We start from the raw sequence: 25,720 nt of genomic DNA, 5'->3' as shown, positions 1-25,720 counted from the left end.
TCCTGTACAAATATAAAAAGAGCACTGCAGTGTTCGAGCCCGCCAATTTTACTTCCATAATAAACCTCAGTGGAAGTTTCAGCCTCAGATGCGGTCTTTCTCATCCCAGCATCTCCACTTTAAATGCAGATTCCTCCCTAAACTTGGCACCTTCCATTAACCTACGTTCATTGCACATCTGCCTTAGAGTGGGCACTTATCACAAAAGCAGCCTTTTTTGCTCTTACCAGTTACACCCAGATAGCCAACAATTTGCAAAGGATCTTTCCATTTCTCTGCATCTGGAAATTACTTCTCACATTTGGACCACAGACAGAATGCTGGTACTACACAAACAGACTCTGTTGTGTCCATATTAGGCTTTCAAAAAAAAAAAAAAAGAGGCCAAAGTAAGGCATAAGCATTACGTTTGGAACAAGCTACAGAAACAGTTGTGTTTGCCCTGATTGGACCATTTGCTTTTCTTGCTGTAGAGGTATTAAGGCCTAATCTCCTCAGTAATTACAGTAGCAGTATTAGTATCATTTGTTTAAACTGTTTAAAGCAAGTAAATTACCAAACACCAAATAGAACGCTTACGCAACTAAAAGCTGTTTACATTATTTGCAGTAATTGCACTGCAGTGTATACATCTGCTACTTTATCATATTATAGCTAATCACACAAGTGTGCAGTATGTTTATCAAAAACATGTCGTGTAATGGAAAGTCGTTTCTGTATGCAGCCAAGTAACAAAAATAGACCCAAGATGGTTTTATGAGAATTTTAATGTGTGTAATCGTAACAGTAGAATCGTCTTAAGATCTATGGACAACAAAATATGTAGCATTTACACAGACTAGTCCCCAAGCTCACATGCAAGTTTCCTTGGATTCCTTCTTCCTCGGACAAACTTACTTTCAGCATGAACACCTGTAATAAAACAGCATGGATAAGTTAACCATTCAACACTAATTACTAACCCATTTCTTAATATAAGAGATATCATCAGAAAAACCTTTGCTCACCACCACTCAATCTGCCGGTAATTCCAGCAAATTTTGGTTTATTTCATCATATGATATCCACAAATAAAAATTGTTACATTTCTAACAGAAGTAATACCTTCCTTTGCCTATTCTAGTGCTGTCAGCAAAACTGCAGTGCAGAAGACAGCTGCTCATACACATTTACCCTCAGTATTTTAAGCTCAATAAAGCATTTTTTTGGTCCTAGAATTCATTAATTTTACTTTTAGATATAAGAACATATAGAAATAGGGCCAATAACAAAGTTTTTAATTATGTAACTTCTCTGAGACTGTAGCCAAAAAGTATCACAAGGAATTAAGAGCATACAGATTAAACTCACCCCAAACAATCTCCTGCTCTTGCAGTCTCACTTCCTTTCCCAGGACTTGTGAAGGGCTGTAACATCAATTGATAGACATTAGCATATGTTGCAGCAGAGACCCGGAAGCTATACTTAAATATTGCTGGAAATAGGTATCATAGGACTTATTTTGAGGAGCAGAGGAGGGAAAGTAGATTGATTCAAGCTATGAAGGATGAACCTACAAAATTTGCTTCTCATGTTTTTGGCAACCTATAAAACCCATTTATTCTCAACTTGGATTTTAGATGATATAAAGCTCTACAGAGTCCAGTGAAATTCATCACTTACCTTCACAATAGGGCCAGCTCCACCACCGAGCTACCTGCTCCCAGTCCTAATCACATCATGCTGATCTGGAAATATCAGGCATCTGCAGAGCAAATAAACGTTTCCTGATTAGTGCTAGCAGACAAATTTCCAGACAAATCAGACTGCATGCACATGTAGCTGTATTTCAGACAAATAAGAATGTTATCGTCAGTTCTCGCATCTGACGGCACTTCCTATTCAAGGGTATCATCATCAACAGCCAACAACTTTTGCATGCCACTACTTGAAGTGATTGTTTAAACTGCTTGTACATTTTTCCTTTTGTCGATAAAAAGGGTTAACTGTTAGCTCAATGGGACATAAAATAGTTTTGAGCAGCTTTATTTCCTTAGCTAACTTTATGCTGTAATTATTATACGTTATTTTCAATTAACAGTCCTGTATTTAACTACTTTACAATGTTAGTAATAAGGAAAAGCCTGGAACTTTCTGAACAACTTGGTGCAGTTTAAAAGAAAATAAACTTTAACTTACTCTTTGCTTCAAGACATCTTCCTGCTGGGGGAATAAAAACAAAACAAGCATTGTTAGGGTACAATTTATTATGATTCTCTGGAATTACAAGTACAGTTATTGTAGTAACTAAAAACAATTAAAAACCACCCAAATGTTTCTCAAATAGCTTTCACTAGCCACGAACCCCCTTAAACAGTTTTTACTGAAGAAAACTTCCCTTGAGCTGGTTGCCAGAGCATATTTGCCACAAAGAGAAGTTTTTCACGTCAAAAATCCACAGAACACCAACTAGAAAGTTGTAACGCTCGCTGCACGGCAAGGATTTGGTACACCAAAGTACAAACTAAAGAAGAAAAGGGATGAGCCGTTTGCTAAAAAGGGTAAAAACCCACAGAAGGCCTCCGCCGCCCCCTCCGAAGCCTCTCACCCCCCAGAGCCCCGTCACGTACCGCGGAGCAGGCCCCGAGGCCGTCCCGGCGGGGCCCGGTGTCGGTGTCCGCCCGCTGCCCGCCTCCATGCGCGGCCTGTGGGGACGAGAGGAGCGAGGCCCCCTCTCCCCCCCGCCGCTGCCTCCCATGGTCCGGCCCAGCCCTGGGGACCACGAGGCACGGCCGCTACCACCACAGCCGGAGAGGGGGGTGCAAAATGGCGGCGCCCAACGGCCCCCTAACGGAGCGCACTACACCACCGCCAGCCGCGCTGGGCGAAAGGGCGGGAAGAGGCGCGGCCGCCGCTTATAAAGGGCCGGGACGCACCACTCTGAGGCGGGGGGGGGGAACGGGCTGGGCCACTGCTGCCACGGGGGGGGCGGGCGGGCGGGGCGGAGGCGGCCATTTTCTGCAGTGGGCTCTGAGGGGAACGGCCCTCATGGAAGGGGGTGGCAAAAAAACAAAAGAAAACAACAAAAAAAACGTCTTCTTGCACACAGGGAGACGGGGATGCAGTGCTTTTGTTCAGAAAAGCTGCAGTACTGTCCCTTTGTTACTTACATTCCAGTAAAAGAGGGGTTGTAATAAATATCGTATTATAAATTTGTTAATCAAACCCATGGGGTGTCCCGTCAAGCTGTTTTAACCTTTGTAACCATGTGTAATTGGAAGGTCTCTAACTGCCATATCCTGTTATGCTGTTGCAACCTTAAGGTCTCCAACCACAACATGCCGTTAAGCAAATAAAATGTAGTAACTCGAATGTCCAAATAATGAAAGATGATCCTTAGCTGTATAAACGCCCGTATAACGCATGCTCTGACCACCGAGCTCATGACCCACAACGCAGAGGAAGACGATGATCTTCATCCCCGCGACCACCAGCCCCTTTGTGTAATATGTACGTGTGAACCCTGCACCAAAATTCACATTTTTGATATCAGGAAAAGCTTTCTATGAGAAGCATTAGTGTGGTCCTGTAACTAGCCACGTAAAATTCAGAAACACTTATATTTTTCTTCCATGGTGTGGATTTGCTTGCAAAAAAAGCCCAACTTCTCTTTTTTTTTTTTTTTTTTTTTTTTGCAGTTTTTAAAATTGGTAGATTCTAGTAAAATACATAGCTTGCACTTCTCAGCATCAGCACATTTATTTCTACAACAAATCACTTGAAGGTGGAATCCTTGTGGTTCCCTGACCACAAAGAGAAGAAAGTGGACTTACAACACAATTCTCTATGCAATCTCTCTCTAGGACAAACAGATTTGTTAACTATGTTAAGGAAAAAAACATTCACTAAAGATTCAGTGCTCAATTTTAATTATCAAAACACAGAAATTCATGTTCAGGTAACTAAGGAAGACCAAAGGTAGCATTCCTGACACCAGCAAACACCTTTTCAAGGCTTCTCTGTACATAATCAAAAACCAAAACTAGGCAAACACTCAGTTACCAAAAGAAAAAAAAAATCCTCTCTGTAGGTTGCTTCAACAGTAAACTCTATTTTTCTTGCAGCTAAACTCCTGTGGTCTCATCAACACACACACCCCTCTCCCCAAACCATAAACACAACAGACCCTACTGACATAGAGGCATTTCTAAGGCGTACTTATGGCTGCATGGAAGACAGAACCCGTATTAATGGCTCTCCTCTTCCAAGAGTGCAAGCCATTGCCTACACCACTTTCCTTGCCTTCATGTGTCCATTAGTTCGAATTTTTCATATCAGCTGAAGAGACTTTCTACTCATTCCCATTCTGCCTTTCAAACCAGTTAGTCCATCCTTCACCAGGCTCCAGTTATGAATTTTTACATCGAAACACAGTGGTTATCAGCAACATTAACAGCCAGTTACTGAGCTTAAAAACATGCAAGGATTCACAGCAACGCAGGAGACTATCTTCATAGACCAGATGCATGATCGGTATCTTCCTTCTCCTTTCAGAAAAAGGAAAGGCCATAACAGATTCAAAGCAGTAACACAACACAAAGGTTTACTGGCAAAAAGAGACTGGTTAAATGAATTTTAACAGCATCTTGAGAAATGGGTAAGGTAGGATTCTATTTTAAAGCTCTGGAAGGGATATTAATGAAAGCACACATTAAAATGAATTATTACAGTGATCAGACATTGCAGTCATTTACTCTCCATAGTACTTTTATGAACCATATTTATATATTCAATAATTAAATATAAAATCAAGGGTGACACAAAACAAGGAAACAAAGACATGAAGCCCAGTCAATCACTAGATAATACTTCAAGTCTCATTTTACATGCTGCTTTCTTACCCATAAAAAAGCCAATAAGAAAAGTTAACTGCAGATCCCTTGCTTTCGTGAAATTTCAAACCTACTCCAACTCATTTAAAAAAAGAAAAAGTGGGGAGCACAGGGAGAGAAAAAGTTGTTTGCTAAAAAGCAGAAAGGGGAAGAAATATTCACAGACATTTTGGACTGATAGAACCTACGATATATGGACAGAATCACACAATCTCTGATGCTGGAAGGGGCCTCTGGAGGTCATCTGGTCCAAGCTCTCACTCCAGCAGGGCCACCCAGAGCACACCACATCCCATCAGCTTTTGAAGATCTTCAAGGAGGACACGACCTCTCTGGGCAACCTCCAGTGCTCTGTCACCCAAACAGCACAGACGTGCTTCCTGATGTCCAGAGGAAACCGCTTGTGTTCCAGTTTGTGCTCACTGCCCTTTATCCTAGCACTGCGCACGCCTGAAAAGACCCTGGCTCCATCTTCTTTGCATCCTCCCTTCAGGTGTTTATATACATTGATAAGATCCCCCCCGAGCACCCTCTTCTCCAGGCTGAACAGTCACAAAGAGAATGCAAACACTTTCAGACTGTCATCATGTAGCACTGTTTTTGCCACCTGTTCCGTTCAGCTGAATCCAATGTGCTCTCATCATTTCTTATTCAGAATTGGCAAAATATCTGCCATAGGCAACAGAAGAAAAAAAAATGCAGCTGCACTCTGATCAAACGTTTCACCTATCTAGAGAGGGTATGCAGATAAAAAAGCTGAATGTAACAAGTCAACCATGTGCACATTCACATGTACTATATAGTAAGAACATTCAAAAATATTGACATGGGACAGTGATCCTATAGTTTTCCTTTTCTTTCAGTTATATATATATATGTATAGTTAGACAGCACGTAGGAGAACATCACTATAGCTTTCACCATGGCCAACAGGAAAATTCTCACAAATATAAAAAGGTAAGTTTTAAAACTGTTAGATTTCTTCAAAACAACACAGCTGAAATGAGAGAAATGTCATTTCTCAGTATGTAACCAAAACCAAAGCACCCTTGGGAATTTGCATCATTCTCTCCAACACCCATCTTTGCAGTCTTGAACACTGCAATCCCTACTAGAGCAGAACACAGTATGACCAAAACAAACGAGTAGAATTTTTTGAGAGCAGTGATGCCATATGGATTCTACACAAAACTTCACCGTACTGTAACATTTAACTTTGATTTACATTCAGTATTTTGAAGGAAGGGAACATGACGTTCCCTTTATGCTTTATCCTCGCTGGCTGCCTACCCAGGAAGCATTATTGTTATTACTTTAAGAGGAAAGGTGCTGGTAAGAGCCAGAAGGGCAAGGCAATGGTGTTGGCTATGAAATGCCCTGTTCTTTGGATGAATTGAGTAAAATATCTCGTTAAAAGATTCCATGTTAAAAACATTAAGAACAAAAAGGTCTTCTTAAAAATACAGAGTATTTCTGCCTCTTCTTTTAAATTCTGAGCTCAGGGAAAAGTGTTTGGCTAGAATTAACTACAGGTTTGCTGTAATAAACATATATGACAATGCCCTACGTAACACAGGGCCAACCACAGACTCCAGACAAACATGATTGCTTTAGGTTTCAAGTGGCATATGCATCTATTTTTGTATAAAAGGAACAGAGACATTTCTGGAACCTTCACTGCAGAGTCTTTGCCAGTGTTCAGCTTTTGGACAAATGAAATCTTGCCACGGTGCACAGTCACAATCTTGAGGATCAAAGTGTAAAATCATGATTCAGTATCTGACCCAGAACTGCTTTCCCGGCTGATTTCAATTTGTAGAGATGGTAAATTATCCAATCGACTCTTTTTTTGTCGAGACTGTTCTTTTTCCTTAATGAGAGCACCCCAAACCCTTTGGAGCTCTGAATCCTCCTCCTCTGGAGATGCCACAGAGTTTTCAGGTTTATCTGAAGTCTTTTCTTGCGTCTTCGGAGCAGACCCTAATCGGGTCCATAAATTACCTAATTGGATGAAAAAACAAGCACTTCAAAAATGACAGCAATTTACTGCATCTCTCTGAATTCCTTGTATTCCTCCCACAATGTCTGGTATGGAACTTGTTGTGCCTTGAAGCAGTGGTTGAAATTAAAATATGAGCTTCAGTACAGTCTTGTTCACTCAATTTCCCATTTGCAGAGGACCCTACACACAGGTCTGAAGTACCATTGCTTACATTGCACTTGTTTTACTGCCCTGTTTGGACCACAGTTGTAAAGTACTCCTCTACTCTTAACCGTATCTCCAGAAAAATATTGCTGTCTTACTCAGTTTTAAACTGCCTGCAAACATTTAGATTTCAAAGCTCAGATCAAGCATGTACTAATTAAGTCTTTAATTTCATTCATCTAAATATCCTTCTCAATTTTCAGCTGAAATTTCTCTTATGCTCTAAAATTGAATATAATACTGCAAATACTTGCACTATTACCTTTTCCTCATACAACTAACCTGATTTCTTCTCTCTGGTATCAGAGTAGAGGCCTTTTACATCCTGTTTGGGGATTCCTAACCGGCTGTGTACATCAGATACCGGTTCTCGACGAGGAGCAGAAGTACTACTTGGAGGCTTAACTTCTGGAGAATGGGGTCTTTTTCCCAGTCTTTGCCGCACATCTATGGATATTTTCAGGGATTAAAATGACAAAAATCATGTTGCATTTACCTAAGTTCTTCCAGCTAATTTTGTGTTCATCGCACACTTTGTAATACTCAAAACTAGACTGATGTCCTGATTGTTGTTGTTGTTTTTAATCTTTTCTATAGTCTTTTCATTAAGTCTTTCATACACAGATTTCAGTCTTAGCAATGCCTGCGATAAAATTTACCCAGATTTCACTCTTTGTTTCTTGGCAATACATTTGATATTTAATGTTTTCAGGTTATATTCTGTCCATGGACCAAAAACGTAGCAGCAATTCCATGGCTTGCTGAATTTATTTCAGCAGCTCCGCATGTATGTATCCAGCATGAGGTATGACTATAAGATAGCTGTTAGGCCTTCAATAATTCTTTTCAGATTATAGGTATTTTGCTTTAGAATTCTAATAGTGCTTAATATTTTGCAGAATAAAAATAAAAATATAAGAATATTAAATATACTGACAATCCATGATAAGAATCTCATATCCTGAAGTTTGTCTGATTTAGCCTGATGTGCCTAGTCTTAAAAAAGGTTCAAACAAAAATATGAAGGAAAGAGGAATTACAGATTTACATGCCAACTTGTCAGAGGCCCAAAATGTACACAAAACACAATATACATTAATGTAACTCCTATATACATTGATACAAGAGTATCTTTCACCCATCAGTCAGATAATCCTCTGGACACTATGTATGTCAGAAATAGCTGAAATCACACATGCTGGAGTCAAAAAAAAGTAAATGAAGCACAAAATTTTAAATAAATAAAAAGACTGCCAACTGAAAAATACCTTCATATTCACATTATACATATTATTTCATGTAAGTAGCTGGTGTCTCAAGTTTGAATTTGTGCATGACTCCCCTCATGCTGTTTCCGATAGTCGTACAGAATCTCTGCCTCAACAATTAAGCAAATCAAAAAGGACAAAGTGGAGGAAAATAGACACAGGCAAACAAATTAAATAAAAATAAATGTCACTCACTTAAATATACTTCATTTTCCCCCAAAGCAATCCCTAACTCTGTACCTTAGTGAAGAAAAATTAACAGTATAAATGCAGAAACTGCTGCTGAACACAATTCCCTCACGTTTGTAAGTCACAGTAGAGGACAAATGTGAAATGACTATATATCAATTTTAATAAACCAGTCACAATTCCGCACAGCATCAGTTTCAAATTACCTGATTTTACAGTGCTGTTTTGCTGGCGTGGCCCATTATTATGCTGACGTTTTTCTTCTAACAGTAGTCTTACATCTACAACTTTCTCTGATGATCCTTTACTGCCAATCCGGTTTTTGATATTACTGGTTGCTATGCTATCTGCTCGCATAGAATTCCTAAAAAAAAAAAATAAAATAAAAAAAAAGTCCCTTAAACAAAATGATATCTAACATAGCTCTCAAGTCTTCTTGTAAGTAAGATTATAGAAAACAGTACTATCGGGATTTCTCTACTGAGAAATGGGTAAGAACAATAAAAACTTTTAGGAGTATGATTTTCAGTCAGGATCAGAAGGAAATATAACAATAATCACACGAACACCTTGGAATCCATTACAAGGCAGATATGTAGATATCTAGCTTGTATCTCTGAGGCTGTGCTTCTGGGTTGAAATTCAGAGTAAATGAACATTTCTCAGAATTGTTAGAGAAGACAATGGTTCATTATAATGAGCCATAGTAATATACCACCAGAGGGACGCATTTTAAAATTATTTCAATTACCCACAATGTATGTAGTTTTGGACAATATACCCATAATGAATATAAATTACTTTTTGTCATTATACATATGAGGATGGTTGGCCCAGCTATGAAATGCAAGAGGTTAATTGTGCTTGCTTGCCATTGATTCTACTTTGAGCTTTATATTATCATAATGCTAAGTTACAGAAATCTACAAAGGAAGTTGTATTTTCAATATGTTAACTGTAAAGAAAAGACTGATACAAGCATTTCTGTATTTTGCATTTCATCTTTAAAATATCTACTAGAAAACAAAATTAAGATTTGAAATAGTGGCTTCAGCAGTTTGTCTTTAAGCTTTGACTGCGCTGACTAAATTTCAAATGACACTTTTAAAGAATAGGGAACTTTTACCTAATATTTTTCAGTTGCGATTCCACCTCATCCGCATACATTGTCATTTTCATGCTCTTTTTGGGAGAGGGGGTTGATATCATTTTCAATTCAAGATCATAGTCCATTTCATCAGAATCAGATGCACTTGCACTTGATCGTCTTGCTGCACTGCGGTCTCGAGACTGTTTGAAAGGTTGCAGTTCATCACGGTATTCTACAACAACTCTGTCATCTTCATCCATATCCTGATCTTCTTCCTCCTCCTCTTCCTCCTCAATAGGCTCCTCAGGAACATTTACTAAGCCTGTAGCAAAACATTGATTCTTGTAAGCTGAAATTTATCATAGATAAAATCAAGGCAGAAAAAAAACTGTAAATAAACAACTCAAAATTATGTCTTTACAGTTCTTCAGGTCTACAGAGATAGTATTTTGCAAAATATTTTACTATATTCTATAGTATAGAATAATCTAAGTGAAAGAAAATCACCACAGGAGAAAAAAGTTTCTGCTTTGGCATTCGTTGCAAACCCTTAAATTGTTATTTAGTTATAGACATATTTTTTCAGAGTACACCTCAGTTTCATGCACTGAATAGTACAGAACAAGACAATATTTAAGGTCTTTTCCAGCTCTCCATTTCCCCAGTTAAGCTCTTAAAGGTTTTTATGTACTGGCATCAATTACCTGAATGACGATGTTTATAAGGAGGAGTTAAGCCAACATCATCCCCAATAAGCGTCCTCTTCTTTATGACATCCCGGTGGATTCGTCGTGAATGGTATCTTCGTTTCCTGAAATGCCATAAAAACAATTACGTTCCTGTCACAGAAAAGGCATGGTGAATGAGCTGTATTCAGTCCTGCATTAAGTATGTGCAATTATCACTCACTCTGATAACAGACAAATATGTTTACGTAAGAGATCTGTTCTGCATTAATGTTCTGAATATAAATATTATTTACTTTCACAACAAAATATTTCTCTTGCAAATTCATTATCACTTAAAAAAATTATTCATACTTAAGAAATATTTACAGAAACTAAAAGGAAAAAAAAAATCTACAAGTTAGAACAGTTTTGGACCATCTTGTCTGAGCACTTGAAGTGTTCCAATTCCTCTATCTTGTACTCACCAAGAATTACTAAGAATCCCCTTCATGCCTCCATAATTGGGATTGCCGTATTTCATGTAATATTGGCTTCGCCTTGCAGCTCCCAGCTCTTTTTTGTCATCTGAAAGAGAAAAATTATTGGGATACTTCCCTCTTAGAATATACCCTACTACACTAGCATAAAAATAAGTAACCATCCAGTCAGACAAAGAGAGCGAAAGACTGAATACGTCTTACAGATCAGTATTACTTCAATTTCCTTCATGAAGGATACAATTTTGCTGATACCTCATCTGAAATTTTTCCTAGCGCCGCACAGTTTTACGTGTGTCCAGAAACTTAATTCCACGGGGACTCTCAGTTTCTACGTATCAATTAACAGAGCATTACATCCCACTGTAACTGCTGGAGGCTCTACTTACCTTATTGCTGACCTCTCTTTCCTTTATGAATATGTCATTTTCTACATGACCCAAAAATTACATGCATTTTCATTTAATTCATAAATATAATTTAATATCTCAACTGTATTTAGCAACAATTTCCACTAATACCTCATGAACATCTCAAATGATTTTCATATTTATAAAATGTGAAATTTACCTCTGTGGAGAAGGTCATCATAAAACCTATTCTACTGTATCAGGAAGAATGCCCTGAGCACAAGATAAAATTTTATGTACAATAATCTTCATACAACTTGAACTAGATTTAATTCACACATTACATGCATATTCAATTCTAAAACGTTAATACCTAATAAATATTAGGTATTACGTTAATACGCATAAAAATAACAATTTTGCAAATAAAAATCAGGTATTTGAGTCATTAATTAGTCAACAAAACTGCAACAAGCATGTAATTCATTATGCTTGTTAAGCTGATTATTTACCTTTAGTAGCAAATCTCATGAATAGCTTGTTTCCTTTAGCCAGTTTATTGGCAGGGCGAAGATCATTACGCAGGAGAGAATCCTCTTCTACCTGGGACAGGGCATCCAACTTTGGGGGCAAAAAAGGTATTTTGGACTCAAAAATAAAATTACTGTTGAATGAAAATGGATTGCTTACAGAGAAGCAATCAACTGATTAAGTAAGTTACTTTTAAAATTCTGTTCAGATGAACTTTTTCTTTTTTTTTTTTTTTTTTTACACACTACTGTGAATTTTTAAAATAACTTGCCCAAAAGATTTAAAATATTTTCATCTCTTTCTTCATAACCTTATCTCAGATTAATACTCAATAACCTTTCAAATGAAGCTACATTACCGATTCAAATGTAGAAAATAAATAACACAACTTGAACAGTGAAAAATAACTTGTTTGTCTCTTATGTAAATGGTTTCACCATCAGGTTCTCTTGCCCTCAAACAATGACTTACAGGCTTTTTTTTTTTCCATTTATATCTGCTTTATATAAAACAAAATTCAGACTTCCATCATCTGTACGAATGTTCACTGAGCCATTCCTAAAGAAAATACTAATGACACCTATTATATATATTCAACCAGCGAAGATTAAATTCCTTACTCACCATCAATGTGTTTGCTGATTCCCACACATATCTATGGGCAGCCTAAATCCTTTCTTTCTCTTTATGCACTGCCTTCTATACTGAAAGCCTATTGCTCTCCATCATTTTTCTTTCATTGCCTTCTCACAGCAAAATAGAGAAGCCAGTCTAGATGTTAAATGCTGGCTGCCCTACCAGTCTTCAAAATCTACTTACAAAAAACACTCTAATACAATGCTCATCTCACCAACAGCATACGCACGCTTCCTGTCCTTTCCCCATCTAATTAACTTTGATAATTAAATTGAGAGTTATAAGTGTAAATTGTTAAAATTGTAACGTTATGAAGACTTTACACAAGTTAGAGACAAACTTCCATAATAGTATTTACCCTTTCTATACTGACCTCAACATCACTTGGATGCTCATCCTCTACCTCTCCTTCTTCTGCCTCATCATCAGAGCTTTCTTCCTGTTTTCCTAAAGAGGAAAATAATTGGGGAAAAAAAATATCTCCATTTTAGTGCTCCAGTTGCGTTTGATTATTATTACCTACATTCTCTGATATCAAATCAGGTGTTATCCATTCTTCTGTGAAGCCTAGAGAATAATCAGAACAGTGAATGTCTACAGAAATTTGAAGCACGTATGAATAATATAACATTAACTAGACAGCCCCTGTACAGATAACTGCCTGAAGCAGCACACATGGATTATAAATTTACTTATTTGAAAGCAAATGAAATTGTACTGCATTTCAAAGTATGATAGAGATCAGCAAGAGCAAGACTGCAAAAGGGCTATCAAATCCCATTTCCTTCAGTCTCCTTTTAAAATGCTGCAAGTACCTACAAGCATCCAATACTAACAATGTGAACCAGGTTGCTACTCAAAAGCCTAAATTTACTGAGATCTGGGAAAAAAAACAACTTAGTGACTTAATTTTGACATGGAATAGCTGACAGCAAAGTGCATACTTCCAGAACTACTTATACTGAGATGTTTGCATAGATTTTCAGCACTTTAAAAAAATTATATGTATTAGCTCACAGTGAGAAAAACTTTTTTCAGTCCTCAAAAAAAAACCTGAATATGGACAATCATCAACACCTAACAATTTAATTTGTTCTGCAAAGATCTCAAAGCACTTGAAAGACTCAAGACTAAAAAAAAAATCCTTTGTATTGCAGGGTTGCTTATCTTAACCTCATCTGACAATGGGCTCAATAACTTGTAATAGAGAGCTCAGCTGTCAAAAACATCTTGACAACTGCACCCACGTCCAAAGGAAAAATTAAGCACAATTAACCAAACTGACTCCAAAGAGAATTTAGGTAGACAAACTAGCCAAATTCAAAAATGAATTGTCATCTACTGAGGATAGCATTCAAATGCTTTTTTTTTTTTTTAAAATGATCAACTTCTCACTGTAAAGACTAGCCTCCTGCTTCCCTAAACAGCCCTCAAATTCTTATCAAAAAAAAAAAAGGAATGTAACTAAGCCAGATTACTCCAGTATATCTGTATGCAGCTCACACCTTAAGATGTAATTGAACAGTTTGCACTTTATCCAATATCCCGCTTTTCCAGATGAGCAGGTAAATAAGTTTACGTAGGAGGAATTTAGATGACACAATTTTTATTTTGAGATACGCTGTAATGATGGTGTAATATGTATATTAATCTTGTTGACTACCAAGTACATATATTTATGCTGCATTTAAATAAGACATTCGCTAATCTCCAAAAACTTTGTAACAAGTCTTACTTGAAGCATTATCAACATTTTAAAGTCACATGGATGGTTGAGGAGCCACTGCATTGTAGAGAAAAGCAACAAGAAGAAAATGGAATGAGTTAGAATTATCCACAAGTTTAACAAAGCCCTAAAACCCAAACTTTGTAAAAAGGCTTTTGGTAGCACTGCAAATACAAAAACACTTGCATTTTGTTAATATAGCATGTTTAAGCAAAATCTGTGGAAGACTTAATAAATAAAACATCCCCCTTTGTTTTGTTCTCTTCCATACAGTACTTTGAACCACTGCAATTTATCACATTGTCCTAACAGCAGAACAGTCCTAACATAGCAAAAGCCTGATTTTCTATTTACACCTCTAAAATGAATTTGCAACCAAGGCATTCAAATTCCAGATTTATCGCAACACTTAGTCGTATGTTGGCTGCTTTGCTCTTTTGTAACTGACCTTTCAGTGTGCTTCTTTCTTGAAATGGTCAAATTTAGAGATGATATACACAGTGGTGAAGTGATACATTGGCACATCGGTGTGAATGGTACACATAAAAGATGGTGCTGTATCAAGCAAAGGAATGAACTGTGGTGTTTCAAAAACAGGATATTTTTTTAGACCTGTTTTTTTCCCCAAAACTTACAATCCCCATCCTTCTACTGCCTTTGCACGCACATCACACAGACGTATTTCTGTGCAACATGTACCACTATAAATATCACATCTGAATATGACCCTGTCTCTAACATGTTCAGTATCGACTGAATTACTGCTTTTGGTCTAGCTCCAACCCACCTTTTAAGAAGCAGCTTCTTCAAAAGGTTTCCAAGATGAAAGCCTTTTTTAAAGTGGCAGAATACATTTACCTGAAACTACACGATAGAAGCTCCTTCAGTAATTTAGATTACGCAGTACCCAAGCACAAGTTTAAAGTTTCATTGATTTAACTAGATGATGTCTATATATGCATATCTCATCTACCTTTCTTGTTTTTTTCAGCTGTCTTCTCTTCATTGTTTTCTCTGCTTTTTGTTTTCTCCTGATCAGGCAAGGAACTCATATTTATTAGAGCCCGTGTTGCTGTTACTTCATCAAGCCAGACCACATTACCTATGACACACATACAGAAACATATACAAAAACAAAATGCAGTTTGTGTCAACAAGCAGTCACATACACTGCCTTACTGGAGGGAAATTACTAACAGTTCAGAAACAGTCTTATATAATGACATGACAAAAAAGCAATCAGATATATCTCCTGCAGGGGAATTCATATTCTTTAGCACACTTGGCAACCTGGGGGACGTACAGCTTTCACATCATTACAAAAAGCACAACAACTGATCAAAACCAAAACCACTGGAATGCACAACCACATAAATCAGACATTGCTTCCTGAGCGCAGCACATTAGGATATTGAGTAAGGGCCAGTGCATTTCATGGATGTGCTAGCAGACAAATGTGATTAAAGCAAAACCAACAAAAACAACACAAGAACTAATCCTTGACCCCACTTTTTTTCTTTTTCATTAACAGCACCTTCGAACCGACTGCAGAATTCTGTTAATCTTTCCCAAAAAACAGGAAAATAGGAGAGACTGCTCAAGCACTTCAAAGAGGTTACAGTGTGTATAGGTTAACAATGTGATTCAGTACATCTCATGTATGTCTTACGTATCAGCAGACACTACTAAAGTAAAACTTGCAACTTATCAGGCCAATTAACAACATTTTGTAGGTGTTGAAATTGAAAGCATGAAAAATGCTTAGTAACAGGTTGTGAGCAAAAGCTTTCTGCCAGGGTGCATTCAGTGCAAATACAACAACAAATGTCATTTACTGCTTTACCATTAAACAAGTCAGGAAATGACAGCAATAAGTGTATGCAAATATCAAGAAAACTATTTACAGTTTTCCCAAATAAGAGCTTCTCTCTGAAATTACTTGAACAGCCAGGATTTACAAGGTGAACACCCAGATACTAACTTCAATAACTGGCTAATAACTTTTCATTTGTGTGCCTACCTGCTCTTGACATCTCCAAATTTTCAAAGCATTTACCATTTTATGTTCACCAGATTGAAACACAGCACGCTTTTGGACCGAGACATGTTGAGATGTAATTCAACTGGGAACATTAAATTTTTGTCATGCTATGACACAACTCTGCTGAAAAGTCACTGCTTTTTCTTTAGATTTTCATCAAGTATAGTTTTCATATCAGCACATACTGCAGCTAAGCAAAACAAAGCTGTATTATACTAATCTAATACTATTAGGTAATACTAATATTTTACTAAGGTATATTATACTAATATATATACTAATACTATCCTAATCAGCATGCTAACTCCAATACGGTATGAAAATTGATCACTAAAACTGATGTGTTTTAATTATAAGTGGGTAAAATATCACTCCAGCTCTGAAGCTTGTATTTTTGTACTGCAAGTTCACTCTGGTTTCACACAATTTACCCACGTAACATTTAAGAAAAAGGATCACAGACAATCTTATAAAGCCTCAGACACACAAGTTAAGCTGTGCACTTGGCTAGTTCATGCATTATCACAGGTTCATCTGACAGATCTTCACTGCAATTGTCTACCCAGGGCTCGTTGCATTTCAAATGTCCTGTCAGCTTGTGGCAGTGTATCAAGCTGTACCACACATGGTCTTTAAAGTTAGTATCTTGCAGTATACTGTAACTTTTGTCTTACACTCATACACAATTCCTTCATGATCATTCTAGGGAACTGCACTATTAACTTTCATGTTTCAGCCACACCTATAAATAAAACAGCTCCTACTTCTTTGTCCTATTATTTAATTTACAGGATTTCTAGCCACAAGACATTCTTAAAGCCTTCCAGTTCCACAATTCAGTGCTCAACTGTAGCAAATAGCTCGTACATGGTCTTTAGTATCACTAAAGAAAGAATGATTGCCAATAACTTACATCTTTCTGGTAGTCTCACTGCACATATACTCCCTAAAACAGCCCTTGCAATGTGAATTCACATTCCTTTTCCAATATATGTAAATAACATTCAGCTGCCACCTTCTTCCACCCACTAATTTCTCCCTGAGAATGACCTAAACACATATGGCAACAAGCCTGCTCCTTCCCAGCCCTAAACCATACTGACTTCCCTAACTGCATACAGTTCAGTAATCTTCTCACAGAATGTCCGCCTCTGTGACACTTAAAAGCTGACATTTATGTCAAAATGTAAGCAACATTTTTGACGATTTTTCCCACTTCAGGACTGGCAAGCTATTTTATCCTGTCCCTTCCTGATAATTTCAGTTTGTCAACAAAACCTTCCACATGAGATGTTTCCTTGATTCCATTTTTCTAAGAGCTACATGGTTTGTTCCGTCTCTGCGTACCTTAGCTTCACTCACTGCTTCTAATTCTATTTATTGGACCATTATATTTTGAAGAGTACTACTTTCACTTGAAATGAACTCAATTCACATCCCTCACCGGTGACTCTCCTGCCCTGACAGTCTGGTCGCTAGCCACACTTCCAGCTACCAATGCACTTCTTTTGGTCTCCCTCATACATCAGCAATATGAGTAATGGAAATGTTGTGTCATTTTTATATGAGATTTTTTTCTTCTAAACACTCATCCAGACAGTGGGCTTGATTTTCACCATATGCTATTAATTCTTGCCTTCTAAATTTCTTTTGTCTAAGGCCAATGGAAGGGAAACAGAAACAGACAAAGATCAGTGACTTCAACAGCCAAAAAGACATCCGAGGTACAGTTATGATTAATATAAAAGAATAACAGACAAAAGATTCCGTTTACTTACATGATGTATCGTCTAACCACTCTATATGAGCAGGAGGATACTCTTTGAAATAGGCAAAGATGTCCTGTGTACTCATTTCATCCACCCCACAAATGTAAATTGTGTCCAGTCTCACTTTAGGAATTGCTATAAAGACGAAGAGATACAAAACCGAAACTCATTTCTATAGAGCAAGCTTTAACATTCATAACATATAGGCTTATAAAACGGACATTTTAAATAAGCTAAAGGGAAACTAATAAAAGCAAAGCGTGATGTACACCATTCTAAAACACTAAAACTTGAATTATTATTCCACAATGCAAAAGTTGAATTGAGAATTAAAAAGGGAGAATGGTTGTTGTAACATTACAAGCACTGGTAGCTGAAGGTAGTGAGTAACATCAAACTGCTTTACAACCTTTTTTTTTTTTTTTTTTTTTTTTAAATGCTACCAAAGTACTTCCATGAAGTACTGAAGAGACAGAATACTAATTAGGCCTGTGACCAGGATATAGTACAAGTGGAAGGGCTTTGTACGCATCTGATGGAGAGCTGTTGCAGGCCACGGTTTAGCAGCCAGCTGGAAAAAAGCCTTGAGAACCAACCGGATGCCAAAAATGCCAATCTGTTTTGTGCACATCTCCCAGCTGATCTGCTTATATTCCAACACATCCAGCTTGCTGTCTAACAGCACACGTGCAATCAGTCTGTCGTTGCCGTGTGTGCAGCACAGTATCTGATCTCACTATGCACGGGACACGGAGTATTTTGCTCGTACACAAACAGTGCCCAAGGCCTTTTCCAAGAATTTAAAGATTCTTAAAGCAGCACCGGTCTGAAAAACAAATCTCAGACAACACTAGGTGCCATTGCCAAACAGTAAATAAGGTACATAGAAATGTTTTCTTTTCTGGTGTTAAAGGAAGGAGTGAAACAATAACTGTTAGGAAGTAGTTTAAAAAGCAATTGCATTAAAATAGTCATTCCTGTCTCTATATATTATATTACTATAGGAAAAAAGTGGTTTCTCTTGGTAACGATCTGGGAAAACCTCCGGAAACGTAGGAAATATTATAGTATAAATAAGGACAAGGACCTGCGAGAAAGTAAACAAAGAGATCTTTCCTTCTTGACTGATGGACAAACTCATACCTTTCTTCATCATGTCCCGATCCAGCGCTACATTCCTTTGGGCAAGATTCACCTCAGCTCGGAAATGAAAGCGTTTTGCTCTTTGTTCCTTTTTCTCAATTGCTTCCTGTAAAATGCAAAACAATGCAGTCAAAACAGGAATCAGAGCAGCATTCCCAACAGGTTACACTGCTGCTGTCTGGTAAATTGCATTTTAAATACTGTGTCCTACAATCTCTACTAATAACGCTATTTATTCTGAACAGATCTGTATGTTTCACAAAGCAAAAATAACTCATTGAAACCTACCTGTGCCACATCATACTTTTAACAGAGATCCAGCACCGTAATGGGGATCAAGATGCATGGAAAACAAGCTATCCTGGACTGATGCTCAGCTTTCATGATGGAACAGTAAGATTATTTTTTTTCCTTCCCAACAAATGTACAGAGGCTCTGCTCAAAAATACATCTCTCTTTAAACAAGCACTAACACCACCTGTAAGATTATTTTTTTTAAGAATACTGAAATACTGTCAGTCACATAAGAGAAAGAAAAGCTCACTTGTTTCAAAGCGTTCATATTGCACTTGCTTTGCAATATTATTTTATTATTTGCAAAAATAATATTTGCAATATTATGATATTATTTGCAAAATTAATTCTTACAATTTACAAGAGATACCTGTCTGGATGCCAACCACAACTAACACAAGGAGAATTCTCTACTTACTGAAAAACACCAGCAACCTGAACATGAGGGTAAGCTTCTGCACCTCTCAGGCAAGAAACAAAGTCTTTGCTCCTTTCCTGTGGAGTAACTAAAACACTTTGAAGAAACACAGGACAATTACCTTGGATGTTACATCTATTCCAGTAATGAAACTTCCAGCTTTGTTTTCATATCGCCTACTAGTATCCTGAAACAAAGCAAAACAGCGATGAAATCTCAATGAACACTGAAAGCAACTTAATTGCTACGCTACAAATATCTGGCTATTTTATTTCTAAGAGAAACCCATCCTCTTCTTGATCCTTACTCCAAGCTACATCCCTAGACAGACAAGTAAACAAGCATTTAACTTCACTGACATCAGTGAATGTTAAGCACATCAAAGAAACCCAACTTCCTTTACTATGAGAACTCTGCCCTTTTGCAGTAGCTGGTTCCTGTATCTGTGTCTGCTACTGTTTTGACGTTGTATCAGCAATACAGTGGAAGTCATCAAACACCTTTCCTAACTACAATTTTCATTTCAGGTAAAATTTCCTTGTAAAACACAGATTTAACAGTGACGTTGTAAAGATACCTGACCCCTGAAGTTCCAAATTGCAATTTTCAGTTTCAAGAGAAGTCAGAGTGCCAAACCACTGCCACAATTAAACAAGTGGTTTGTCTATTTTTTACCATTATTTCAAAACCAGCAGTATGAAACATTACCATTTTGATACATGCCTAGAAATAAGAGAGTAAACACTGAGAATGAGGCGCGAAAAAACAACACCTCACAAAACTCATTTCCATCAGTGAGGACTGCTGAAATCACAAGACCACATTAAACAACAAAGGTCCTGGACCAGTGACCCTCCATTGTTTGCATGTGGAACAATAGGACTTCTTCATTCTGGCACCCTCAGAACCACTGCCCAGTAAAGGTTTGTGGCTTGAAGAATGTGTCTTGCCTTGCTATTTCTAAGGATAAACATTTTGCTTACCCTTGTCCTACAACAGCATTATTTTGGCCAAAGAACTTTTTCTAGAAAGTAGGCCAGCCTCAATTTAGAAATACCAAGGTGCACACAGAATCTAAACACTTTTCTTAGTAATGCAGTCAAACTTTCTCTGAGGTTGCCAAGGGTGACAGCAGCAAAATAAGCATGTTATTTTAAAAACGGAAAAAGAAACACCACTGTCTAGGGTTGATTGAAGAAGCACAAGGAGGTACAGCAGCAGGGTGCTGCCTCTTAGGCCACGTATTTGGTAAAAGCTCAGGCGTGTTGGTAATCAGCTAATTAGAGATTAGTTTCTAAAACATTTTCCACAGGCGTTTTCAGAGCAAAAGCCTACTTAGGAGTTTAGATCAACTCTGACCCACTTTTACGTATTAAACACGACCATGGCAGAACTTAGCTAGGAACAGAAAAAAAAAATAATACCCAAAACCTATTAATTACAGCCCACACCCCCAGCACCTTCACCCCACTCCCTCACGCCCCCCCCCCAGTCCTCATCCAGGTGCCCCCATGGCCCTAGGACACCCTGCCACCCCTCACCCCCCACCACAACACCCCCCAAAACCCCCCTCCCGACCCCCTTTACTCCCGAGCACGCCCTGCCCGCTCCCTCTCCCCACTACACCCCCGAAACCCTCCCCCCACACCCCACATCGCCCCCTTTTTTCCCCTCCCCACCCCCCCACCTCCCCAGGCCCCCTCCCCTACGTACCCTGCCCCCCCTCAGGAGCCGGTCCCTCCTTCGCGCCCCCTGCCCGTCCCTCACCGGGAGGAGCTCCCGGAGCGAGCGCCTGACGGGGATGGCGTCCAGCTCGCCTTCTTCTACTTCCATCGGCTCGGGCTCGGGGCCGCGGGACTCCGCCGCCTCAGCCTTCACCGAGATCCGCAGGCCCCGCACGGCCGCCATGGCTCCGCCAGGCCCGCCCTCCGCCCGGCCACCGAGACGGAGTCCGCCGCGGCATAGAGCGGCACCGCCAGCCACCACCGAGACGCCGACCCGGGGATAGAGCGCCACCCCCAGCCAACCGCGGCGCCGGGGGCCATAGAGATGAGGGGAGAGAGCGGCGCCTCCAGGGCTAAGGGGAGCGGGAGGACCCCGCCGCCATTTTCTCCTCGTCCTCCTGCCCCTCGCTGCGAGCACAGCCTGCTACAGCGGGCACTGCTTCCTACATTTTTCTTTTTTAAAAATGAGCTGCTTCGTCTGAAAGAAGTCGGGTTTTTCCTCCTCTCTGTCCTATAGGAGGTCCCATCGTGCTGTGCTTGGCTGGGTTGTTCCCTTGGACATGTTCTTGTTCCCTCACGGGGGTGTTTCAGGAGAAAAGCCCGGTCTTCTCTGGCCTTCCTTGCACTGTGCTAAAAAAAAAAAAAAAAAAAAAAAAAAACACCATTTTATTGATTATTCTCCTGGAATAAGTTCTGTGTTCCACTAATCATCCTCATCGCTACCTGCAGTTCAGCTCTGTGCCCCTTGAATGCGAGGGGCCAGAACAGTGATGGAGCTGAGGCTTTGTTCCTGCCTTGGCTGACGTAGAATCACAGAATCGTTAGGGCTGGATCTTAATGATTATCAATGGTTTGACTTCCAAAATCAGCTGGTGCATCACCCTACCACCAATGTCACCACTAACCCATGCTCCTAAGCGCCATGTACAACCCTTCCTTGAACACCCCCAGGGTGACTCCACCACATCCCTGCCCAACCTGTCCCAACGCCTGGCTCCAGCCGCGGCAGCATTTCCCCAGCCGTGGTGTAACACCACAACTCATTGCTCCACAGCTGCGCTTCCTCAGCTCACGGTCACCTGGCAAATATCACCCCACGTGGCAGTCCCATCCAGCCAACTTCATTACAGATTCCTAACATTTCCCTGGCTGTGCGACCCTGCTCAGTTTCAGACTGCTCCGTTCCTCAGTTCTGCAGGTTCTCAAACCAACTCCCTCCAGCACTCCCTGGTTTGTGTCACTTTCTCTCTGAATTGATGGTATTTCCCAGTAAAATTCAACAGCAAATCTTGAGTATGGCATGAACAAAAGTTGCTTCTGGTAATAAAAAGGCTCCTTCCATTATACATAATCCACTGGGACTAATATATCTTCTTGCTACTGATCACGCACTCCAGGCTTATTTATTTTTAACAGCCTCTGCAGAAAGATCTTTTCAAAATAGCTAATTTGAGTTGCATTTGCCAGAGCTATCTTGGCTGCTGACATCACATAGCCAGCATCTGGCAGGAACCACCAGCACAGGTGATGCTTCCAAGCCAGATGTGAACGGTTACAGAAGAGGCCACGTACATATACTGTGAAGATGAGAAGTAAACAGGACATTGAAACCCACTGTGAGCAGCAGATCCTGAAATAACTGGTAGAGGAAACATTTCTGTGGCAGAAATGCTAGTTCTTGAGGTGATAGAGAAAAGAAAGTAGAAGATGCACCTTCTCTTTTCAGTTTTCATTTTGTAAGTAGAACACCATACCGATGTGCGATCTAAACCAGATTTACAAAACTGACCCTTCAAAGTAATAGACGAGGCAAGATTCTGTAACAACAGGTTGCCCTGCACTGCTGCTATTAGAGTGCAGACGAAGGCTTTAATTAACCCAAAAATTTCCTTGTTTTAACATCCCTGTATATTGCCCAGGACAGACCATTGCTGCACAGCTGTACTACAACCCCCTCTGCTTGGCACAATTTCAAGACTTACTCATTGAACTCAGCAAGAAACTTTCTACTGATAAACGGTGGCTTTAGATCAGTTGCCAAAGTTTTATTGCTTCTTAAGAAAAAATCATCTCCAGGCTGACTGGTAGGAACAGTCAAATCAGGAGAGGAAAGCCAGGCCTGGGGCTTTTACTGCCAGGTAGGTGAGTGGAATATTCTCTTGATATTTTACAGCTTCTTTCAGAATTTTGTTATTAACCATGAATTCTTCATAATTACACTGATCTACTTTTATTCTTCTGAGTCTGGAGCCAAGATCCGTGTGGCCACTGAGCTCAGGCTGCAATCCTCTTCTTTTGAAAAGGCCCGTGTAGAAATGCACGTTAGTGCAGAAGGGCTCCACCTTTATTGTAGCCTCTGTGCAGAAGGGATGGGTGGGTCAATGGTAGTAAACTACTGACGAGTGGAAGGGTGTGTTAATGGAGTGGAATCTAAGTGTTAATTACGGGAAGAAAAAGGAGTTTGGAGAGGTTATTATCTGGAGAAGCCCTAAGTAAGGAAAGGCTGTAAAAAATAATGAAGGACAGAGAGTGATTGAACAAGAAATTATTTCAACGTCAAAGTAGGAAAAGGAGCTTCTTTCAGCAGGGAAATATGCATTTCCCCATCACTGACCACCAGAGGGAACTCTTGCAATAAGATTCTGAACTCCTTGCAGCAGAAGGTCTGATGAAACACTCGACCAACTCCTGCAGTTTTGTGGTTCAGCTGAAAACATGGGGAGATGGGGTACAAAGGTGGGGACTGGAAAGACAGGAAAATAAAACTCTGCAGGCCCACAGTAAACAGGTGTCTAGCAGAAGTCAGAAAAATAGTGAATTTTACCCTTGTAAGAAAGTTCTGTTTTGTTCAAAGTCTGATTGAACCACTAACCAGAATGGATGTGCTTTCTTGCTGCTGTGATTTAACTCTCCTAGCAGCCTGGGCCCTCAACGAGAATCTGCAGCTTCTCAAACCTGAGAAAAAAACTGAGCACGGAAGTGTGCTATTTCTGCAACTGGCTAACAAACGCCAAACGTCACCAGGGAAACTAGGACTAGGTTCTAAATAGATTATGACTGGCTCCTACCTACGGTCCATCTGGAGAGAGAACGGGATCAGCAGAGGCAGGATGTTCATTTGTTGAACCACCAGATAAGCAGAAGTCAAGCACCTGGTGTTTTCTTATATATTTGGTGAACTGCAGCCTCCCACCTGTAAGATGGAATATTTTCTTGTTGGGATATTGTGGAGGTTGATACAAGCCTAGTTAACTGACAGAGCACCAAAGTCCTGTTCATGAGGGTTACAGGGTTTCAAAGCATCCTACAAGAAAGCAAAGATGCTGTCAGCCAGGCAGGAACACAGCACCCTCACAGTTAAGGACAGCTGTGCTCTAACATGATGTTTATGCAAGTGCTGCCACACGGAGGCCACACAGATGAAAAAACACATTCCATTCTGGAAAAACCTCTCAGAATTGAGGAGAGCTGGAACAGAATTCAATACTCACTTATCCAGACTCTAAAGGCATTACTCTGGAACTTGGGAGAGCCTGGAGAACTTAAAACGGTTAAATATTGCCCCATCTTTATAGACATCATTCTTAGTTGTCCACGTGCACACATCCACATTCCTCTGTGGCACCAGTGGATGTTAAGCAATTCCCTGTTTGCAGGCCCCTGTGGTAACACGGTCAGTGAACTCTTCTGGGTAAAAATAAGCTTTTTCTTCTGCAGAGCTATTTTTAACCAAGAACAGCTCATTGGCCTGACTCGGCCCCATGAAAACAGCTGTGCTGGCACAACTGTGGGGTAGGAATGTACAGCTGGCAGGGAAGACGAGAGCAGGAACTGTTGGTGCAGCTCTGAAGGGAAGAAGACACCGAGCTGTATCCTTAACACCTGCCATGGGTTCACAAGCCTGGCTTCACACAAGTGATCTCAGCCAGCCGCAGAAACTGGGAAGCCAGGAGGGGATTGGGACACTCAGGGGGTTACCCTGCCTTCCTCCCCCCCCAATGGGATGCATCAGCTGCAGAGACAAGTCCGCAGCCCTCTGTTCCCCTCAGCCCCCTGCTCCCCTCAATGCCCCTGTCAACACTTCCAGCTCCCCTCAGCCACCCCCAAGCTCCCCAAGCACCCACTCCCTTCAACCCTCATCAGTCCCTGTCAGCCCCCCTCAGCTTAAGCCCCCTGTTCTCCTCAGAGCCTCTCAGCCCTCCTCAGCCCCTCTCAGCCCTCCTAAAGCCCCCACTCCCTTCAACCCTCATCAGCCCTCCTCAGTCCCTGTCAGCCCCACTCAGCTTAAGCCCCCTGTTC

The 25,720-nt window shown here is 39.9% G+C and overlaps 1 protein-coding gene and 2 non-coding genes across 6 annotated transcripts; all 3 read right to left on the bottom strand.

Moving 5' to 3' along the window:
* Positions 1–749: 749 nt before the first annotated feature.
* On the bottom strand, positions 750–25,525 carry NCBP3 (nuclear cap binding subunit 3). 4 transcript variants are annotated; one of them, XM_068656073.1, is made up of 20 exons: positions 24,913–25,525; positions 24,490–24,614; positions 24,294–24,376; positions 21,411–22,051; positions 19,819–19,884; positions 18,986–19,091; positions 17,852–17,977; positions 15,006–15,134; positions 12,680–12,753; positions 11,652–11,760; positions 10,778–10,877; positions 10,329–10,435; positions 9,661–9,946; positions 8,741–8,898; positions 7,360–7,524; positions 2,610–6,872; positions 2,179–2,202; positions 1,663–1,744; positions 1,351–1,406; positions 750–912 (listed from the first exon to the last, which is right to left on the bottom strand). In XM_068656073.1, exons 4-16 carry the CDS (start codon positions 21,603–21,605, stop codon positions 6,637–6,639), a joined length of 1,857 nt encoding a protein of 618 aa, XP_068512174.1. In that variant the 5' UTR covers positions 21,606–22,051; positions 24,294–24,376; positions 24,490–24,614; positions 24,913–25,525; the 3' UTR covers positions 750–912; positions 1,351–1,406; positions 1,663–1,744; positions 2,179–2,202; positions 2,610–6,636. The 4 variants fall into 4 exon arrangements, with proteins under 4 accessions (XP_068512174.1, XP_068512176.1, XP_068512177.1 ...); XM_068656075.1 differs by having other exon boundaries at positions 2,179–2,199; XM_068656076.1 differs by having other exon boundaries at positions 21,465–22,051.
* On the bottom strand, positions 986–1,059 carry LOC137842433 (small nucleolar RNA SNORD65). Its single transcript, XR_011089063.1, has one exon. It is a non-coding gene; the product is annotated as a small nucleolar RNA SNORD65 (small nucleolar RNA).
* LOC137842429 (small nucleolar RNA SNORD49) lies at positions 1,827–1,901 on the bottom strand. The gene has a single exon (XR_011089058.1). It is a non-coding gene; the product is annotated as a small nucleolar RNA SNORD49 (small nucleolar RNA).
* Positions 25,526–25,720: the final 195 nt, after the last annotated feature.

The sequence above is a fragment of the Anas acuta genome, chromosome 19 (genome assembly GCF_963932015.1).
Source record: "Anas acuta chromosome 19, bAnaAcu1.1, whole genome shotgun sequence".
NCBI classification, from domain to species: Eukaryota; Metazoa; Chordata; class Aves; order Anseriformes; family Anatidae; genus Anas; species Anas acuta.
This window is presented reverse-complemented; position numbering and strand designations above follow the sequence as displayed.

Coding starts and splice junctions, on each gene's coding strand:
- NCBP3 (XM_068656073.1), bottom strand. CDS start 21,605: ATGGCGGCCGTGCGGGGCCTGCGGATCTCGGTGAAGGCTGAGGCGGCG. Junction 15,135..17,851: donor GTGGTTAGACGATACATCAT/GTAAGTAAACGG, acceptor TGTGTGTCATAG/GTAATGTGGTCTGGCTTGAT. Junction 6,873..7,359: donor TACCAGAGAGAAGAAATCAG/GTTAGTTGTATG, acceptor TCATCCAATTAG/GTAATTTATGGACCCGATTA.